General features: G+C 63.8%; 1 protein-coding gene across 1 annotated transcript in view; it reads right to left on the minus strand.

Annotated features, from left to right (window-relative positions):
- SH3TC1 (SH3 domain and tetratricopeptide repeats 1) overlaps window positions 1-15,847 on the minus strand; it is a 31,055-nt gene extending 15,208 nt beyond the window's left edge. Inside the window, exons 1-10 of the mRNA XM_036280775.1 lie at window positions 15,743-15,847; window positions 12,533-12,742; window positions 9,958-10,032; window positions 8,490-8,617; window positions 7,138-7,243; window positions 6,314-6,460; window positions 5,468-5,678; window positions 4,677-4,753; window positions 3,780-3,975; window positions 1,099-1,232 (exon numbers count right to left, since the gene is read on the minus strand). Coding sequence (XP_036136668.1) covers window positions 1,099-1,232; window positions 3,780-3,975; window positions 4,677-4,753; window positions 5,468-5,678; window positions 6,314-6,460; window positions 7,138-7,243; window positions 8,490-8,617; window positions 9,958-10,032; window positions 12,533-12,695 — 1,237 coding nt within the window. The 5' untranslated portion in view covers window positions 12,696-12,742; window positions 15,743-15,847. The remainder of the gene's footprint in view (window positions 1-1,098; window positions 1,233-3,779; window positions 3,976-4,676; window positions 4,754-5,467; window positions 5,679-6,313; window positions 6,461-7,137; window positions 7,244-8,489; window positions 8,618-9,957; window positions 10,033-12,532; window positions 12,743-15,742) is intronic.
- Window positions 15,848-19,490: the final 3,643 nt, after the last annotated feature.

Genomic DNA, 19,490 nt, shown 5'->3' on the forward strand with positions numbered 1-19,490 from the left:
GGTCACGCCCGGCTGGCAGCACCGCTGAGGGGCAGTGGGCACAGGAAGCCTGCCTCTGAGGAGCCAAGAGGCCACCTCTGCCAGGGTCTGCCCACCCCCCCGCCCCCCTGCAGAGCGCCGTCCTCCCAGGAGACACTGTGGCTTCCACCCCCCGCGCCATGGGCTCGCCCAGGGAGCAGGGCGCCCCAACCCTCACCCCAGGGGCAGCGCCTCCCTAAACCAGTGTCCAGCTCCTTAGAGTGGGCTACACTAACAGTTCGCCGAGTTGCCGTGGAAACCAAGTGAGAGGTGTGAAAGACGAGTGATGTGTAAACTACGTCCACAGTGTCGACACAGCCCCTGAGCAGCTCGTGGTGTGCGGCAGAGAGGGGCTGACCCCAGAATGCCTCCCGAGGGAGGGTCCCAGCCGGACTTCCCGGAAGAAACCGTAGGCCAGGGGGCTCACGCCTGGCCGCTCGGAGGTCAAGTTCAAGTCCGCTTGTTCAGAAAAAGAACAGAACCATGTGACCAGGGAAGCTCATGTCTGCTATTGATGGAGGTCTAGTGACATGTGTCAGCAAGCAGGCAGAGGTGTGTGTGTATGTATATGCATGTGAGGATTGCGTGGATATGCATGTGTGTGCGTGCATGTGTGTGTACGCACACGTGTGGGTATGTGTGTGTGTGCATGCACGTGTGTATGTGCCTGTGCACACACACATATGGGTATGCATGTGTGTGCATATGTGTATGTGCCTGCATGTGCATGTGCGCGTAGCTATATGTGTGTGGTTGGGTGTGCATGTGTCTTCATGTGGGCGCATATGCACATGTATGTGTGCATACAGGTAAGTGTGTGTACATGTACATGTGTGTCTGTGTGTGTACATATGTACACGTGGGTGGGCACCCTCGTGTGTTTATCTCCGCTCAGGGGGACGAAGCAGTGACTCACGTCCCTGTGACCAGAGCAGTGAGTAGCAGCTGTGCTCTGGCCTTGTCCCTCTGTCCTGCTTCTTGCCATTGGTGACACACTTCCTCCATCTACCCTTCGCGCGGCACACTCAGGAGAGCCCCAAGCGCAGGGGTGAGGGGCCCAGGCCGCGCCCCCGCACCCACCCAAGCTGTAGGCCGCACAGACGCCGGCGCCCGCCGTCCTCCGCAGCAGCCGCCCGCCGTCTTCCTCGGTGAAGCGGCCTTCCCTGCTGAAGAAGCACCTTTCTTCCTCACTGAGGAAAACCACCCTCTCCAGCCTGCAGCAAAGGAAGGGCTTCACTCAAGGTCGCGTGTTTCCGACGTGAACGCCACGCGGGAAGACCGGCTCCCACTCGCGCCCTGGACGGCAGGCCCCGCACACCTGCTGAGCCCAGCAGGGTGACCCGTGTAACAACACACAGAATACACCTGCCTCAGAGGCGGTGTGTCCCGAGGCCCACGCCCCGGGAGCTGAGCTCGGGGCAGCCTTCAGAGCCCCCCCCCCCCCGTGCCCCTGCCCCTGCCCCTGGGCGGCCAGCCAGCCAGCGCGGGCAGAATGGATCCGTCCGCACGCCAAGCTCCTCGCACAAGTCCACCGTGCTTCCCATGGCACCGACACAGACACGCGTGTGCCCTGTGTGAAACAGGCTCACCCGCGGAACACGACACTCGGATACTTAGAGGAAGCCATTGGAGAGGGTCAAGGAGACCCCCGAGGAGCTCAAAATGTCAGCGTCATAAAAGACTAGAAAGACCGAGTAACTGTTTCGGGTGAAGGGGACAAGACGAAAGAGAAGAACTGGAAACAGGTGGTCTGGAATGTTCTCCGGCTACCGAAGCCGAGCGACATCTGTGGATGACAGTGTCAGGTCCCGGACTCAGACAGCCGGACGGTGCCTACGTAAGAGGCTCTGAATCGGTTGGAAGTAAGGACGTGGTGTGTGCTACCCCCACTCAGAAGGTTTGGGAAAGTCTAGACGTTGAGGGGAAAGCGGAGGTCACCTGGACTCGCGGGCAGTGCGGGTGAAGGGTGCCCAGGCCCTGCGGACTCTCCCTGTGCCTTCTCCCCGGGTCTGAAATTGCGTCAGAAAACACGGGGAGGAGGAACAAACAGCTCGTTAGACCCAGGCTAGAAACCCAGGTCTGGACTCGGGAAGATTCCAGAAGGTGTCTGCTGCGTGGGGGAGGGACAGGGAGGCCGTTCGGCCTCCTGCTGTGATGGGAACAGACTAGCTCATCTGAGCTCAGGGTCTGCTTAAGTCATATGGTCTGCCCAGAGGCGACGCGGACCATGGGTACCGTGGGTCCCCAAACAGTGTTCCACAGAACACCAGCTGGTAGGGGTGTGAGGAAGGGGTCCGGGGGTCACCTTCGTATGGGGAACACATCTCAACAGGAAAAGGAGAGTGTCCAACTTCCTGGTGCCCAGGGAGCCCCGTGCGCGGCACAGCACGCAGAGGGCACAGCCCCTCTGTTGCCGGGGCTACAAGGTCTGTGACAAGCATTGGGACAGAACACACTTTGGGAGACACTGGTTTAGCGGCTGCTCTCAGTGTCCGGGCCCAGGTTCTGACCGCTCCTGACGGACAGGCCAGGAAGCGAGCCACCCTTCAAGGAGGGGACCCAGTGACTGCGAGACTCATCACGCCAACGCAGCCCCTGGGGCCTGGCCTGGCCGGTCCGGCGCAGCCCCCGACAAGAATGCGACAGGATGTGGGGGCTAAGGGGCCCCTGAAGACAGCGTCTGCTGGTCAGGAAGTGGGGGGGGGGGCAGCAGAGTCCCAGGACCCAGTAAAGGGTCCTTTCCGAACCACATTCTCCGGGCTCCTTGACCGAAATCTCGACAACAAAAGGTCAAGCCCAGGGGAACCGAATTCCACCACAGCTGTGCTTGCTGACCTCTGTCCCGGGACCCCCACTGCTGCTCGGGGCCCAGCGGAGGGACACGGGTGACCACAGCGCTCCCTCAGAATCGCCGGACGGGGCGGGGGGTCCACTCAGGGAGAGGAGCTCATCCAGGACGAGGCACCAGGAACGAGCCACTGGAGATGGGACTCGGGGCCCCGAGGGCCAGGAGAGCCGACCTCTCAGCTGGGACTGGGGTGGGCTGACAGTGAACGCAGCCTCGGAATCGGGGTCACGGGCCAGGTCGGGGGGCCCTCGAAGGCCAGGCCCAGGGCGCAGAAGGGCTTTGTGAGGGGGTTGGCACGGTGCACTGGACTGAAGTGTCCCCCAAATACATGTGCTCAGGAGGGAGCCTTCTTTGGAAGCCGGGCCTTTCCGGTTCAGGATCCCGACTGAGATCAGGATTGTGCGGGTGGCCCAGTGACTGGCGTCCTTGTACGAGAGAGGGGAGATCAGGCCGCGTAAAGACGGAGGCAGAGCTGGGGTGACGTGGCCACAGGAAGCCCCTGGAGCCTGGGGAAGCCAGACGGGGCAGGACGGTGCCCCCCGGAGCCTGCGGAGGGGGCACAGCCCTGCCCGCTGCTTGATCTTGGACCTCTGACCTCAGGACTGAGGGAGACCAAGTGTCTGTTGTTTTGAGCCCCCATCGGAGGCAGCCCCCAGACACTCATGAGCAGGACCCCGACTTTGTGTCTCAGAGAAAGGCCCCTTGCAGCACCTGAGGCGAGAATTCAGAGGCCCTGGGGACAAGGGGATGGTGGCCTGGGCCAGCTCCAGGCCTGGGGACATGCTGGGAGCAGGCTCGGGAGGCGTGGTCCAGGGCAAAGTCCAGGTGTGTCACCTGGGAGGCAGGTAGACAGTGGCAGGATTCCCACGGGCAAAGGGGCGGGCTGGGAAGGGGAGGGGCCTCAGCCACTCACTCAGACACGTGGCCCTGCACATGGACGAGACTTGTCCGCACAAACCCGACCTGGCCCGACGACACGTGCTGGCCCAGGAACCAGGGCAGCCCCGGCACCTGGGCGCCCAGGATCTCGATGAGGTCGCCACTCTGGAAGGTCATCTCTCCAGGCCCCAAGGCCTGATAGTCTCCCACGGCTGCGGCCTGGCCCACGGCTGCGGGAAAGGGGCGCACGGTCAGTGCTGGGGGCGGCGCCCTCAGCCGGGGCGCGCAGACCTGCTGTGGGATCGTGCGGCTCGTGGCGAAGCCGGGCCACGCACACGAGGGGCTGGACATCCACGGGGCCCTCAGAGAGGGCGCGTCACCCCCACGCTGACGGTGGGACATGGAGGAAGGAGATGCCGATAAATGGGGCCTGGGGTGCTGGCCTCCAAGGCCAGGGCCCACGCAGGCGCACGTGGCTGTAAACATGGGTCCTTCTCACCCCTCTTCCCACGGGGCCTCATGTCCCTGTGACAGGGACACAAGGCCACCCAGACACTAGCCAAGCTGGGGCAGAGCAAGCAGGCTGGCCGGTGCCCAGGTTCCCAGCAGCACTTCTCAGAGGACGCTCGGGGATTCCAGCCGCAGCCCAGCCCTCCCTGTCCCAGGGGCCACCGAGGTATGTGCGGTGCCAGGGAGACGGCTGAATGGTCTGTGGAAGCCACGCCCCCGTGGCAGAGTGACGGACCCACTGGCTCTGCTGTGGGCGGTGTGATTGCACCAGCCGCCAGGCCCCTGTGACCTGGAAAGCGTTCAGCTCTGCCTTCTGCCTTGGGGGGAGCATTCAGGTGAGTGCAGAAGCATCCTCAGTGCTGGGACCCCCGCACCCCCACCCCAGCTTCCCCAGAGGAGAAAAGCCAGTGGAAACATTTACCCATCAGCTGGACGTCTGGCGCCATAGGTCCACCCACGGAGTCATCAAAGGAGTCCCGGGTGACCCTAAGGGCCCATCTGGAGGAGAGAGAGGGGGATGTTTGCTGCGGGATTCTAGATTTGGGGCAGATTGAAGCGGTGCAGAGACGGGTGAGTTAGCAGCCCCCAGTAGGACACGCAGATCCTACTACCTGTCCCCACCACACATGCACACACACACACGCACGCCCGCGCACACACACACACACATCTGGCAAGTGTGCGGCCTTCAGGCCCAGGTGTGGCACTGCCTCTGGGGAGCCCCACGCTCCCATGTGCCTGGGGACCTCCCTTTATTTTCCGGGAGAGAAGCTGAACCACGGCCTGTTATTTCAGGGACACTGAACATCGGGAAATCAACTTTCTCTCTTTGCTTTGGCTGCCAGGAAGCTCTGAGCTAAGTTTGTGCCCCACAGTGGGCATGTGAGCAGAACGTCCAGGTGACCTGGCTGGCCTCCCCCAGCCTCAGTCCCTCCCTTGCTGTGGGCACACGCTGTGTAGCTCCCGAGAGAATAAGCCAGACGGGGAAGCGGATGCTCCCTCAGCACACTGCGGGGCCATCTGCTCCCAGGACGCTGCCGGGAGCCATCACCATTGCATCCCGTCTCACAGGTGCACTGGGAACAGCAGCAGTGAGCACGGGGTGTGCCTGGGGCTCTCACTGTTCTCCACCCCCCACCCCCCAGCCCAGGGCCCAGGGGTGGCTCCAAAGGCCTGACCGCAGGAGGCGGAGACACAAAGGTCGGTACCTACTGATGAAACGGACTCAAAGGCTCCGCAGCGGCCGCCGCCTCCTCGGAGGTCTCGCTGAGGCCCGGAGCCGAAGCGTCCGCTGCCGCTGCTGGGGTGGTCTCTCCCTGGGGAGCCCCCGAAGCCGGCCTGAGGGGCTGGTGGCCCCTCCCTGCACCCTGGGGAACAGTCGTAGCTCTCACGTGGCAGTCAGGACACAGGACAAAGAAAGGCCCTTCAAAGCGACAGAAGGTGGTCATTCAGGGTGGCTGGGCACAGAGGCAGCCAGAGCTCAGGGGCCCAATCATTCCCCTTCAGGGCGTACCGGTGAGGTCAGGGCGGGAGCCCTGCCCCCAGCCTCCGCCTCCCAGAAACAGCGGCCTAGACACCAGAGCCCCAGGACAGCAGGCTGCGCCTGGCCCGAGTCCTGGCTCTGCCCAGACTTTCCCAGGGAGCCAGCCTTGGCCTCACACTCTCGGCGCCTCGGTTTCCCCTTCTGTGCTGAGAGGGGCCAGACATGGGGTCCCGAGGGCCCTTCTTGCCTGCACAACCACGGGCGAGTTTGGCCGCAGCTGGCCACCCGGCTTCCTCCTGGCCCGGGGCGGGAGGGCAGCAGCTTTGGCTGGGTTTGCCGTGGCCCCGCAGCAGCGAGTCAGGACCGCGGGCTGGGGCTCCCTCAAACCCTTTCTGCTGTTTCTCTGGGAGCTGGCCGGGGTCTCCCAAGTAAGTGACAAAGCCAGGCACATCCCTCTCGGTGTCCCCACCCAAGTCCCCGCCAGGCCGGTGCACCTCCCGAGCCCTCCTGCGGCCCGAGGCCAGGCGTCCCCAGCTCGGCCTGGAGCTGGCCCCCGCCAGCTGCACAGGGCTCACCTTCCTGGACGAGGAGGCTCTCGTGCGTCAGCTTCAAGGCCTCCTCGTCCACGTGGACTCGGATGGTCGTCTCCTCGTCCTCGTCCGGCGAGAGCAGCCAGAAGGCCTGGTCCGTGAGCAGGTTCTCCAGGCAGTGATGCGTGAAGCCTGGGCACAGCCAGGCCCTGGTCACCGGGGCTCCAGTAGTGGACAGTGTGGGCGGAGCCCCACCCTGACCAGGCTCCGAGTCTCCCTGCCCTGCCTTTGGGGCTCACAGCACTGTCCCCAACCCAGGTGGGCTACTGTCTGTGGACCAGCTGTGACCTTGCACAACTTATTTGACCTCCCTGAGCCTTGGGAAGGATAAAACAGGACAAGTTACTTCCTTTAGGACCCTGCGTCTCTGATTCTGATTTTCAAACTTCCTCAGCTCTCAGACTGGGGCTGGCGGAGCAAGTGTCCCCAGGAGGCCTTGCACACGCCTCCCTGGAGAATGAGGAATATTCTAGAAAGCAAGCACTGTGGTCGAGGTTGAAATAACAGTTTCCTGGTCTGTGCTCAGCCAGCCGGGCCAGTTAAGCAGAACTGAGCCGGGGGTGTTGGGAGGAGTTGGGAAACTCGGCTCGAGTTGTGCCTCAGCACCGCCCGTGGTGTCTGGGCTCCACCCCCAGCGTCCCTACCTGCGAACAGGTGAGCACCCTGACTTTCCAGTCTCCCTGAGAGGCTGTCGGCACTAACCTTCTCCAAGGCCCTGATTTGTAACCTAAGTGTTTGGTGTATGACAAGCGTCTGGCAAGGCGGGGTCCCCGTCACGGTTCAGGGAGGCACGGGGGGCATGGCTTTACCAAGAGCATGGTAGGTGGAGAACTTCCAGATTTCTTCGAAAGTCTTAAAGGTCACCACGATCCGATCCTGGTCGCTGTGGATGGACAGCAGCCTGGCCGATAACTCCTTACGGGGCAGAAGCAGAAATCAGAAACAGTCCCAGCGGCTTTGTGGCATCTGACCATCAAGGGACAGAGTCACCGGAAGGAAACATTCTGCAGACGGGACCCTGGCCTGGGCGCCAACCACAGCTGACTCCTCAGCAGCCCAGGCTGCTCCCCGCCTGCTCTCGAGCCAGCTGTGGCTCCCCAGTGCCCGTGCCGCTCCTTCCAGAGCTCCTGGGACCTCCGTGCTCCGGACACACCCCCACCCGTGACCCCTCCCCGACTGCTCTGCCCGCCCCATCCCTTCCCACCAGTGACACCAGGTTGTGCTGGCTCAGCCCATGCTCAGCCCTGCACAGCCCGACCTAGCCCCTCCTGCCTGCAGCCTGTTCAGTTCTAACTCCAGCACCCCCTCCCCTCTGACTGCATCCTGTGACACTCCTGGCCATGCGTGGGGGCGTGGGGACGGGGCGTTGAGGCAACACCAGATGCTGAAGCCCTTGCTCCTCAGGAAGTGTGTGTGTGTATGTGTGTGTGTGTGTTTTGGTCGAGGGGTGGGAGGCTATCGTCCTCCCATTTGCTGACCCTCAGTATTGGCACAGCAGGGATGCAGCCCAGAGCCAGCGTGCTGAATCCCCCACCCACCACAGCTCTCCCATGGGGGCAGGGGGCAGCCCCACAGCTGAGCACCGCGGGGCACCATGGTGCTATTCCAAGCATCCCCATCAGAAGCTCAGGAAGCGGGGTTCACAGAGGCTAAGATTGGCCAAGTCAGGCCAGGCCGACTGCAAGGTCAAATGGTGCCCTCTGTCCCCCTCTGTCCCTAAGCCCCAGGCCCAGCCTCCTGTGGGACTGCCCACCTGCAGAGGCCGACGGGAGCAGGACCTGCTGCAGACCGGGCTCCAAAATCAGAGTCAGATCAGCCCGCAGCCCCTCCTACTCCTCAGACAGAGGTGGAGGGGCCGGGAGGGAGGAACCAGGGACATCGACTCCCAGTGCCCATGCGAGGCTGGGCCTGCAGGAGTGATGGGGGCTCCTGGGCCAGACATCCAGGAGCCTGGATGAGGACAAGTCACAGCCCACCACAGGGTGAGGTTAGAGATGCCCCCATGGCCTTGGCCCTCGGGCCCTGGATTTCATGTACCCCACTCCTGCGGGGGCCCCCCTCCTCCGCACAGGTCCTCGCCCGTCTCACTGTCAAGCAAGGGCCCTCCACCTGTGCTCAGCCAGCTTGCTCCCCCGCCCCTGACCCCGAGGGGCAGACTCACCCCGAGGGTGCGGGCCACCTCCCAGCTGTCGTTCTCCAGCAAGCGGAGCCGCGCCCGCAGGGCCTGCTGCAGACGGGGCTCCGGCCGCCCGCTCTTCCTCCGCACGGCCTGCAGCTGCAGCGTCAGGTCTGGGGGGGAGCCTGAGGTCAGGCCTCGGCCCCCGGGCGCCGCTGCAGGAGCCCCCACTGTTGCCTGGCCCCCGAGCCCCAGTTTCTTTCCTGGTAAATGAGTCACACGCTGTCTACACCCTCGAGTGACAGGAGGAAGTGACTCCCGCTCCAGCTCCGAGACAGGACGGCAGGGACTGGGCTTCAGCGAGTGGTCTCGACTCACTGAGCCCTCCAGCCCGGACCTCTCCCCCGCCCCAACCGCCAGCAGACACCCCACGGACCCCTCAGCCCCACCCCAAACCTGGCTCCTTCCCTTTCTCTTCCGTCCCCTGCCGGCTGAGGCCACCCCACCTCCCTCCAGCACAGGCCCACTGGCCCTGGCGACACCAGCCTGGCCGCTGCCCTGGGAGGCAGCTCTGCACTTAGACGCCACCCACCCCCACTGCCGGCCCCCAAGGAGGCCTCCAGAGCACAGGATCCCCGGAGCGGGGCTGCTGGGCGGGGAGAGAGGGGAGGCAGCCTTGCACCTGCCTTAGAACTTTCTAGCAAAGAGCCCTGGAGCCCCCCCACCCCCGGGAGGGGGCTGGGCCGGTGGGAGTCTGGGTCAGGCCCAACCCCCAGCAGGAAGCCAGCCCAGCATTTCACAACTGGTTCTGAGATGTGACCTGTGACCCCTCCTGTTCCCGGAATGGGCGGGTTGCATTTTCAAACCCAAAATAATCTGCCCTGTGGCTCAGTTCGTCCTGATCAACCTGGGTGACCACAAGGGCACTGACCACCCAAAAGGAAAGTGGGGAGACAGGCAAAGGTGAGATGCCAACACTGGGGTCTCCATGTCCTGCACAGCTGGGGGCCAGGAGTGGGGTCTCTAGGGTAAAGGGCAGATTCTTACCACCCCCCCAATTCCAGGTGCTACACCCTCAGCCCAGGGCTGCCCACCATCCACAGCCTGCAGAAATCTGCCCCCATTCTCAGACCCCCCTCCCTGAAAACCAGCCCTTGGACACCTCCCTGAGGGCCCGTGCTCTCTCTCTGCACCCCCACAACACAGTGGTCTCTTTCATCTAGTTCTTATCATGTCCCACCTGTCCCCCCTCCCCAGTGTCCCTTCCCTGGTAGGCGGCCTTTGAGGCCATGGCCCCTGTTTAAGCAGACGAAAGCCAGTCCGGGGAAGCCCTTTGCAAGGCAGGGGGACCCAGAATTCTGGGCCCCGTGGAATGCAGAGTCCTGGGACCCCCAACGGATGAAACCAGAACCTGGGCATCAGCATTTAGCAAGCCCCCCCCCCGAGGGAAAGCAGGGCCAGGGACCCCGCATTCACGTCGCAGTCTGGATTGAGCCCACATAGTGGTGTCTACCTGTGGGGTACGCTCCCTTCTGGCCTGGAGGGGTCCTGGAGGCCGGCAGAGGGATGTCAGGGTGAGGAGCAGCACCTAGGACAGAGCGGGTGGTGTGAGCAGGTGGAAACAGCCCCTCTCCCCTCACAGGCTCCAACCCCAGATGTTTCTGAACAAAGAGGTGTCCGCAGCCTTGCAAGCCACCGTGCCCTGAGCTCCCTGCCCCAGGGTCACCCAGCCAGGAGGACGGTGCCCTGAGCTCCCTGCCCCAGGGTCGCCCAGCCAGGAGGACGGTGCCCTGAGCTCCCTGCCCCAGGGTCACCCAGCCAGGAGGACGGTGCCCTGAGCTCCCTGCCCCAGGGTCACCCAGCCAGGAGGACGGAGGGCATGTGCGTTTCCCTGGGAAGCTCAGCAGCCTCAGAAAACAGCTGGGTTTTGTCTTGCAGTTCTGGAGTGAACACGGATTTGGGGGGACACTGGCAAAGGTCCTGCTGCTAAAATCAAGGTGTCGGCAGAGCCAGCTCCCTCTGAGCTCCAGGAGAGAGTGATCCTGGCCTCTTTCAGCTTCTAGAGGCTCCACATCCCTTGGCTCCCGGTCCCGCCTCCAGCTCCAAACCCAGAAGCCTAGACTCTTGGGTTCTCTGACTCCGACCTCAGGACAGTCTCCCCATCTCAGATCCTTGACTTCCTCCCACCTGCAGTCTCCTTTGCCACAGGAGGCGATGTGGGGGTGCACGGTTCTGGGATTGGGGTGTGGACTTCTTTGGGGGCCATTGTTCTGCTGACCACCCAGGGGACATGACACCCCAGAAGGAACTCGGGGTCTGCTCCAGACAACATGCCTTGTGAGGCTGCTGGGGTGCAGCTCACAGCCTGGCGAGGACTGGTGAGATACCCCAAACTTCAGGGCCAGAGGGGCTCACCTGGGGACCAGAGCAGAGGACGGACTCCTGAACCCTGAGTGGCAGCTCAGTCCCCTGCTCGGCCCCCCTTCCGCAGCCCCATCCTGAGGCCAGCTCCCACTGTGCACCTAGGCTAGGGCCCCTGGTCTCTGCCCTGCTCAGTTTGCTCAGCTATAAAATGGGACGAGCAGTGGAGGTCTTAGGGTCAAGGGGGGGGTCTGACTGGGTAAAGCCTGTGACTCCCCAGTGCCTGCAGGACATTTCTCTCTGAGCCACAGGCACAGCAGGCCAGGTGGCCTCAGACGGACAACACCGTGGTTCTCATTTCCGCTCTCTTCCCATCGGGGGCTTTTGAGGACCGACAGCGCGCCAGCCCGGGGTCTTGCTGTTGCCCGAGTGGTCAGAGTGCCTATCCAGGCCTCGCCTGTCCTGTGTCCCCAGGGCCCGCCCCAGAGCCAGGCACGCAGCTGGGGTTCAGAAAAGCCTGTCAAATCCTAAAGGGCACACGACTTCCAGATCTTGGCTTTAACTACCATCCTTGGATTCGGAAGCCCAGGCTCCCTGAGCAATGTCTGACTCCAGGCCTGTGCCAGTCTTGTGGTCCTCAAAAGCAGGACATGCTCACAGCATGGGGGAGACATGTGAAGACACCAACGCTGGGGCAGTGTGACCGTCTAGATGACAGCGACGGGGACAGGTGGAGAGTGCGGAGAACAGAAGAATGAATAGCGGGGAGCGGGGAGACTTCCTTAGAGGAGAAAGTCAGTTGATAAACGTGGAGGAATAAAGCATGAGACTCACCGTTTAGAAATCATCAGACCATGACTGTTTCAGTCGAAAAGCAAGCGTGGATGATACTTTGTGAGTTTCAAGAGGAACAAGGTATCGACATGGTCTCAGAGTAGCTTCGCACGGTTACATTGTAACAACAGAGGAAGAGTCACTACTTTATCATGGGGAAGGCTGTCCAACACCTCTAACCAAGCGATCGAAATGACTGTCCCTGAGTTGTCAGCACGGACTCCAGCTACGCTGCCCTGAGGGACACAGCACTTCCGGGGTAGTCCTGCCCCAGACACCTGACGTCAGGCGGAGGCACCGCTGTGCGCACACTCAGAGGCGTCCCCTAGAACGGCCTGCTCTTCAAGACAGTGTCTAGAGACGTGGTTTCCTCTGTGCACAGGACACTGCCGGACAGACGGCAGGCCCGGGCCGGCCTGTGCGTCATCATTCAAACCCCACTACACTGTGTTCGGAGGAGCATGTCCTGGATTTAGGGAACACACACGCCGCAGTATTTGGGGCTCAAATAATACGTATCAATACAGACAGAGAGACGGTGAGGGTAGTAAAGAGCCCCGGTCCTGGTCCGGCCACTGTCCCCTTCCCTCTCTGGGTCTCCATGTGTCTCCGGGGACCGCGGGACACCCCGCCGGAGTACTCCGGGGGTCCTGTCCTGCGGACAAAGCAGGACTGCGGGGAGAAGAAGGTTTGTAAAGGAGCCGCCGGAGTGTGCGGGGCAGCGGTTCTAGAGGTTCCAAGCCCCTTCCCCTTTCTCCGTCGGCGTGGTTACCACCAGGGGGGCCCACGCGGGACTGGCGGGGCAGTGAGTCTCTCTCAGGGACACCCGGACAGGCAGACAGCGCTCGGGCCCTGGGCGGGAGGACGAGGTGGACCTCGCACACCACACTCACCGTCTCTGCCCGGAGCCTGGGCCTCCTCAGGTCCTGCTCGAACCCAGCTGACGGATGAGCTCACAGCCTCTCTCTGGACCTTGTCGCCACCACTGCTGCCCGAGGGCCCTGCAGCCGCCCTTGGGGCGGGCTCCTCAGTGACCGTCTCCGCTGGGTCCTTCATGACGGGCAGCGGCCTCAGTGCCCAGGGCTCGGCATGCCGGGCTGGCCCTGTGGGGAGAGGACAGGGTGGTCAGCAGTGATGACCTCTCTGGGAAGACAGGCCCCCAGGACCAGCGTGGGTGTAGCTGCCAGAGTTGGGGGCCAGAGGAGGGAACTCCCACTCTTTGTGCCAGGTGGGCCCTGCTCAGCCTCCTCTCTGATGGGCACAAGCCCCTAGAACAGGCTGTCGGGGGCCCGCGCCAATGGGCATGGGTCTGGCCATCGCCCACCGGGCTGGGCAGGAGGGACGTCCTTGTAGGCAAGGGGGTCCCCTGGGCCCCGAAGACTCAGCTCACAGCTGCCATGAAACCGCCCGCAGAGCATGGCTGCTCCCGCCTAGACCGTGTGAGTCAGGGACCTCGTGGGGACAGGGAGCCCTTGTCCTCGTCACACACCGTGGCACCGTGCTTTGGGGACGAGCCCACTGAGACAGCTCATCCCCCAGCGATGGCCGTTTAGTTCTGGCGGCACAGGCCTCAGCCGAGCCGGGCTTCCCGACAGAGCCGGGCGCCGCTCTGACAGCCAGAGCATCCCCGGAAGGCGTCCTGTGTGTCAGGAGAGGGGCCGGGTCCCACGCAGCCAGCAGGGAAGGATGCGGTGACAGGGACAGGGAAGAGGGAGTGGCTGAGGCAGAAAGGCCACTTCTCCCCCCGGGGGTTTCCCTCATCTTCCCCGGGTTACAGACAGAGCCCTCCAGCCGCACTCGTGGGTCAGGGCGTCGTCAGCAAACGGAGGACGCGGAACACAGCCCGTCGGGCAGGGGCAGTGGGCAGCATGGGCAAGGCCCGAGGAATGCCGGGCAGAGCCAGCGTCGGCGCGGACGCGGGTCAGACACGCCCCTCCCCCCGCACGTCGGCACCTGCCCAGGCCCGCGAGGCAGCTCATCAGAGAGCCCGGCACCCTCGCCCACTCGGCTCCTATTCGTGGGGTCTCTAGTCCTGACGCCTCGTCCTCGCCTTTCGGCCACCTCATCCTTTAGGAGCCAGGTCCGGTGCCCCTGAGATGGAGCGGGGCCTCCCCCAGCTGGGCACCTGGCACAGTCGTACCACCTCTAGGTCATGTGCCTGTCACCCTGCGGGCCTCCCGGGGACGGGCTCACCACGGCCCACCCCGAGTGCTGGGGCGGGCTGAGGACAGGGAAGGCTCGGGTACAGGTACAGGAACCTGCCACCTGCTGGGGGATGGCGGGGCAGCCGGTGACAGCTGTAAGCATGGAGTCCCCGGGGACAGCCCAGCGAGGAGGAAGTGGGTGCCATCTCCACAGAAGCCCTTCCTTCCCGCTCTTCCTAAAATGGCTCCCTCGGCCTGTGGGCTGCGGCCTCGAATGCAGAAGTCACCGTCCCGACTCCCCGACGGCAGCTGGCCGGGTCACCCCCGAGCCGCGGTGGGGAGTCCTCTTCCTGCGGCCTCCATCCTCTTTGCTGGGCTTCTTGTGGGGACAGCACGGGTGAACCTCTGCAGCCCCAGCCGAGCCCCAACCCGGGAGGGGAGCCTGGGGTCCGTGGGCTGGCGACCGCTCCATGCCTAGTCGGAGTTCCACAGACAGGGGTTCCCCACGGGGAGGAGATGGCACCGATCCAGGCTTGAAGGGGTTTGGGGGGTCTGGCCAGACATGTCACTGGCTCGTGCTGGACAAAGACTTCTGGGGCCCACGCAGACTATACTCATTCCACCAAGAAGCACCTCTTGAGGGTTGTCTGGTGGCCGCTGTACTGGGGTGAACAGTGTCCCCCCAAGCCCGTGCTCATCCGAACCTCAGACAGTTTGAGAAATAGGGTCTTCGCAGACGAGGTTACGAGGCGGCATATGGGTAGGCAGGTTTGGACCCATCTGACGTCACAGACACGAGGGGGGAGGGTGGTGACCGGAAGGAGCCACATGACCACAGAGGGAGGTGGTCCTGCTGACACTGGTTTCGGACATCTGGCCTGCAGCCACGACACTGAATCTGCTGTGGCAGCGCTGGCGTGGGGCTGTTACCGCTGCCCAGGGCTCGTCCACCCTGCGGCCTGCTGGGGTCTGTCTGCTGTGCAGCAGGGTCGGCCTCACGTCAGGGGCACTTGTGAGCTGAACTAAAGGACTTCAGCCACATCAAACGCACACGACACCTGGCACAGGAACAACTACTCGCAGTGGTGTGACCGTCAGTAACAACAGCCACCACCCGAGTGCTAACTGAGCACCTCATTGAATCCAGCCTGGAGGGGGGGGTCCTTGTGCCCATTTCACAGATGGTCAGTCTGAGGCTCAGTGAGACTCAAAGGTGAGGCTTGAATCCGGGTGGGTCCGAGTCCGGCCCTCAGGTACCTACCCGGACCTGGAGGCACCCTCCCCAACCCCGCCTGCATCCTTGGACAAGGCGCAAGGAGGCCACCCCACACGCAGCCCTGGATCCGGCACCGGCCGGCACCACAAACTCCCCGACGTTCTCTGCCAAACATCACCACGACGAGCCTCGCCAAATACCAAACGTTGGCAATGCCCACAGACAGGGCCGGGGGTCTGGGACTCTGGAGCGGGCACTGGAGGCCAGTGCAGGTCTCAGCAGTGTCCGCGGATCACACGCGGGGGCAGGACTGGTGTCAGGAGGCCCAGGTCTGTGTCCTTCCACAACTTTCTGGTTGGTGCCCTGCTCCAGGGACCCACCCTGGTCTGATGCTGGGAAAGAGGCCCAGGGCGGAGACCGCAGGGGGGGGTCACGGCTACAGGGCCTCTGTGGGCCTGGAGTCCCTGATGGCCGGCTCGGGTGCCCGACAGCATTCCTGGGCGCCACCCCTGCCAGTTGGTACTGGTGGCATTCCTGAAGTTCTGACTGGCTCCACAGCCCTCCAGGCTCCCCAGAATTCAGATCGGCTCCCCGCAACCCCAAACTCTCAGAAACATCTTCAAGAGAGTGAAGGACCGGAGACTATTACATCCATCAGCAGCAAGACCCTGCTCTGTGGGCGACTCCTCTGGGGCCAGTGCACACCCCCATCCTCCACCTGCCCCTGTCACCCCAGCACCTACCTGTCCCAGCACCCTCAAACCTGCGCCTGCTCCTCGGAGGTGGCTCCCAGAACGGCAGCCGGGGTAGCTGGGGCCGGCTCCTCCTGGCGGGCTCAGAAGGCTGTCTCGGCCAGCCGGAGCAGAAAGGGCCGCCCTCCGCCAGGCCGCCTGCTCAGCCGGGCCGCCGCCCCTGCTTCCTGCCCCACTTCCTCCCTACGCCTGGGGCCAGTGGCGAGAGGCAGGCCCAGCGAAGACAGCCAGTTGATCATTAGCTCCTTCCTGGGCCAGCTCCAGGTCCTCCTGCCTGCCCAGTGCCCAGCCCCCAGGTGCCAGGGTGGAGGCCAGGGGATACCCAGGCTCCTGCCTCGCCCCCAGGATTGGGGAAGTCAGCCAGCTGCCAGGCCGTCCTGCCAACCTCAGCCCTGCTCTCTGTTCCTCTTGCACTGACTGCACACACATGCAGCCACACACACCCGTGCACACACGTGCACACACACATCCATGCACACAATACCCGTGCACACATACACACGTGCACACACAACCATGTACACGCGCACCCATGCATACACACATCCATGCACACACACCTGTGCACACACACACTCGTGCACACACATACCCGTGCACACACACCCGTGCATACATGTCTACATGGGGTGGCCCAGCAAGGACACCTGTACTGACGCGACAGGGGGCTTAGCCCACAGCTCTCCTTCCCTCCTTCCTGGCTGGCTCCAGGCCCCACCTGGGTTTGAGAACAGGGAACATGGCCCTGTTTGCTGGAGATGGGGCTGGGTTTCCCGCTGGGCCTGACCCGATCTGGGGCGGCCACAGCCCACAGCCCTGCGCTCCTGTCTACTGCCCTTGCGAGGCACAGGCTCTGGCCCCAGCCCAGCCCTGGGAGTCAAGAACGAAGGGTGACCTTCACTCGGCCTGGCGACGCCAGGAAGAGTCTCGGCTAAGTGGCGATTCTCCTGCTACAGACAGGAGCACTGAGGCTCAGCGCGGTTTCGTGACGGGCCCCGGGCCAGTGACCACTGAAGAGGGGCTGGGACCACACTTGGCAGACACAGGCCAAAGCCCGGGTTCCCAGCTGCCGCAGTGCGGACCCTGCGGAGGGTCCTTGTCGGGGAAGGGGCCGCCCTGGAATGTGAGCGGCATCCTGGCCTCTGCCGACTAGATGCCGGCCCAGCTGTCCAACCAAACACCTCTCCAGGTATTTGTCACTGGGGAGCAATGTCACCTGGGCTGACGACCATCGGTCCAGGGAAGCTACTTTTGGGCAAGGCCGGGCCACCCGCCATGGCCTTCCCTGACCCCCGCCATCTGTCCTTTCTCTGATCAACTCCAGACACTATGGCCAGCCACCCCAGAGTCCTGCCTGCCCCTCGGGCCTTAGAGAGGCCTAAACAAGGTCCAGGTGTCCTTCCTGGAGCCCCCCCAGGACACGGGCCCTCACCACCCTCTCTTTCCTGAGCTCCATGCCCCGCCACCCCTGCGCCTGCCCCAGTGGACAGTCCTCTGTCCAGCTCCCCATGGCCCCCTCGAAGCCCGTGAGCAGGACCACGGCCCCATCCACGGCCCTGGAGTAGGACCACGGCCCCATCCACAGCACTGAAGCAGGACCACAGCCCCATCCACCGCCCCATCCACGGCACTGGAGGCAGGACCACGGCCCCATCCATGGCCCTGGAGTAGGACCACAGCCCCATCCACGGCACTGGAGCAGGACCACGGCCCCATCCACGGCCCTGGAGCAGGACCACAGCCCCATCCACGGCACTGGAGCAGGACCACAGCCCCATCCACGGCACTGGAGCAGGACCACGGCCCCATCCACGGCCCCATCCACGGCACTGGAGGCAGGGCCTTCCCACACCTCCTCACCCCTCGGGGCTCCTCCTGGAGCCATTCTCCTGGGCCCATCCGGAGGCAGATGCCCACACACCCTCTGCGCTGGCACTGAGGACCCGTGGATACACACAGATGGGCTGACATCATCCTAGGTCCCTCTCTCCCCCGCTGCACCCGGGGCCTTCTTGGCCTTGTCCCGGGGTACGGCCCTGGGCCCCCTCACCTCCAGCACCAGGGCAGGAGCGGGCCAGCGCGGGACCCCGTCACTGTGCTCGCAGCCACCGTTGTGCCCGTGCCAGGGCCCGGGCGCTGGTTTGCTCAGAGAAGAGCCGGCGGGGGTGGGTATCCTGTGTCTTGCTCTAGGCTGCCGAGGATTCACTCGATGTGGGATTCCCTAGAAGGCCATGCACAGAGCACACAGCGCAGCCAAACTTACACATCTGTTCATGTAGCAAACCCGTGTCTGGGCTTCTCCAAGGCCGGGGGACAGGTTGTTCAGGGCGTGGACAGAGAGGATCGTGTCTGGAAGCTCAGTTCCAGCCCAGACACTCACCCCACAGCCCAGGGCTGGCCAGGGGGCTGTGGCGAGGAGCAGCAAGGCACCGAGACGTCCCCACCTGCGGCCTGCCCTCGGCGTCCCCCGGTGAGGGGGGACCAGTTTCACAGCCTGCGCTCCAGGACCCCACACTGTGTAGAACACGAGATGCTTGGCTTCCGCTCGCTTGTTTTGCTGGAAATGGTTTTGAAAGAGGCCCGACGGACTCCACGTCCATAAAGGGGCTGATGCTTTTCCTCTGCTGGCTGGTGTCCCACCGCGCCTGGGGCCACATCCTGTTTGTCTCTGCAGCTGTGCCCTTGGCCGAAGGCCAGGGGGGTTTCCAGGAGCCTCCCCAGCGGTGCCCAGTGCTCCTCAACTCTGCACAGTGCACCCCAGCTCCACAGAATGCGCCCCAACTCTGCACAACACACGGATTGTGCAGAATGCGCCCCAACTCTGCGCAGCACACGGATTGTGCAGAATGTGCCCCAACTCTGCGCAGCACACGGATTGCACAGAATGCACCCCAACCTTCCAGAGGAAGAACACGAGCCGCCCAGGGCGGAGGGTTTCCAAGCAGGGGTCCTTCCTGGAGGCTGCGGCCAGGGGCAGACCCACAGCCTGCCTCTGTGAGGCTGCTCTGCACCCGGCCCAGCCCGGCCCTCCAGTGCCTCTGGGTGTCCTGTCATTCCCCGAGCCTCAGTTTCCACCTTGCCGCCGTGGAGCGGGGAGTCAATGGCCCCGACTCGCAACATGGCTGTGCTGTCTCAGGGACGGAGGGACACAGTCTCTCTGCTCTCCAGCGGCCTTCGCCTGGTCAGCTCTGCTCCAGGTGCACAGCCTGCTAAGCCCCCACGACCTTCCGGGCGACCGCAGTATCGGAAGCCGGGACAGGCCTGGGCCGCGGCCTCCCGAGGGTGAAAGTGAGGGGCTGGGTGCTGCAGGCCTGCGGAGGGGGCGCCGGGGCACGGGCCTCCCCGGTGCGCCGGGCTCTGGCTCTCTCCAGCAGCCCCAGCCACGCGGTCACTCCAGCCGAGGGGTAGGGCCCTGCACAGCCCTGCCGTGGCTGCCTGAGAGCGGGGGGCTGGCCTTGGCCCCGGGACGGGCCCCACTCCAGAGAATGTGAGCAGTGGAGAAGCATCTCGGGGTCACCCCCAGAGCAGGGGGGTCAGAAGCATCTCGGGGTCACCCCCAGAGCAGGGGGGTCAGAAGCATCTTGGGGTCACCCCCAGAGCAGGGGGGTCAGAAGCATCTCGGGGTCACCCCAGAGCAGGGGGGTCAGAAGCATCTCGGGGTCACCCCAGAGCAGGGGGGTCAGAAGCATCTCAGGATCACCCCCAGAGCAGGGGGGTCAGAAGCATCTCAGGATCACCC

The sequence above is a fragment of the Molossus molossus genome, unplaced genomic scaffold (assembly GCF_014108415.1).
Source record: "Molossus molossus isolate mMolMol1 unplaced genomic scaffold, mMolMol1.p scaffold_m16_p_1, whole genome shotgun sequence".
Taxonomy (NCBI): domain Eukaryota; kingdom Metazoa; phylum Chordata; class Mammalia; order Chiroptera; family Molossidae; genus Molossus; species Molossus molossus.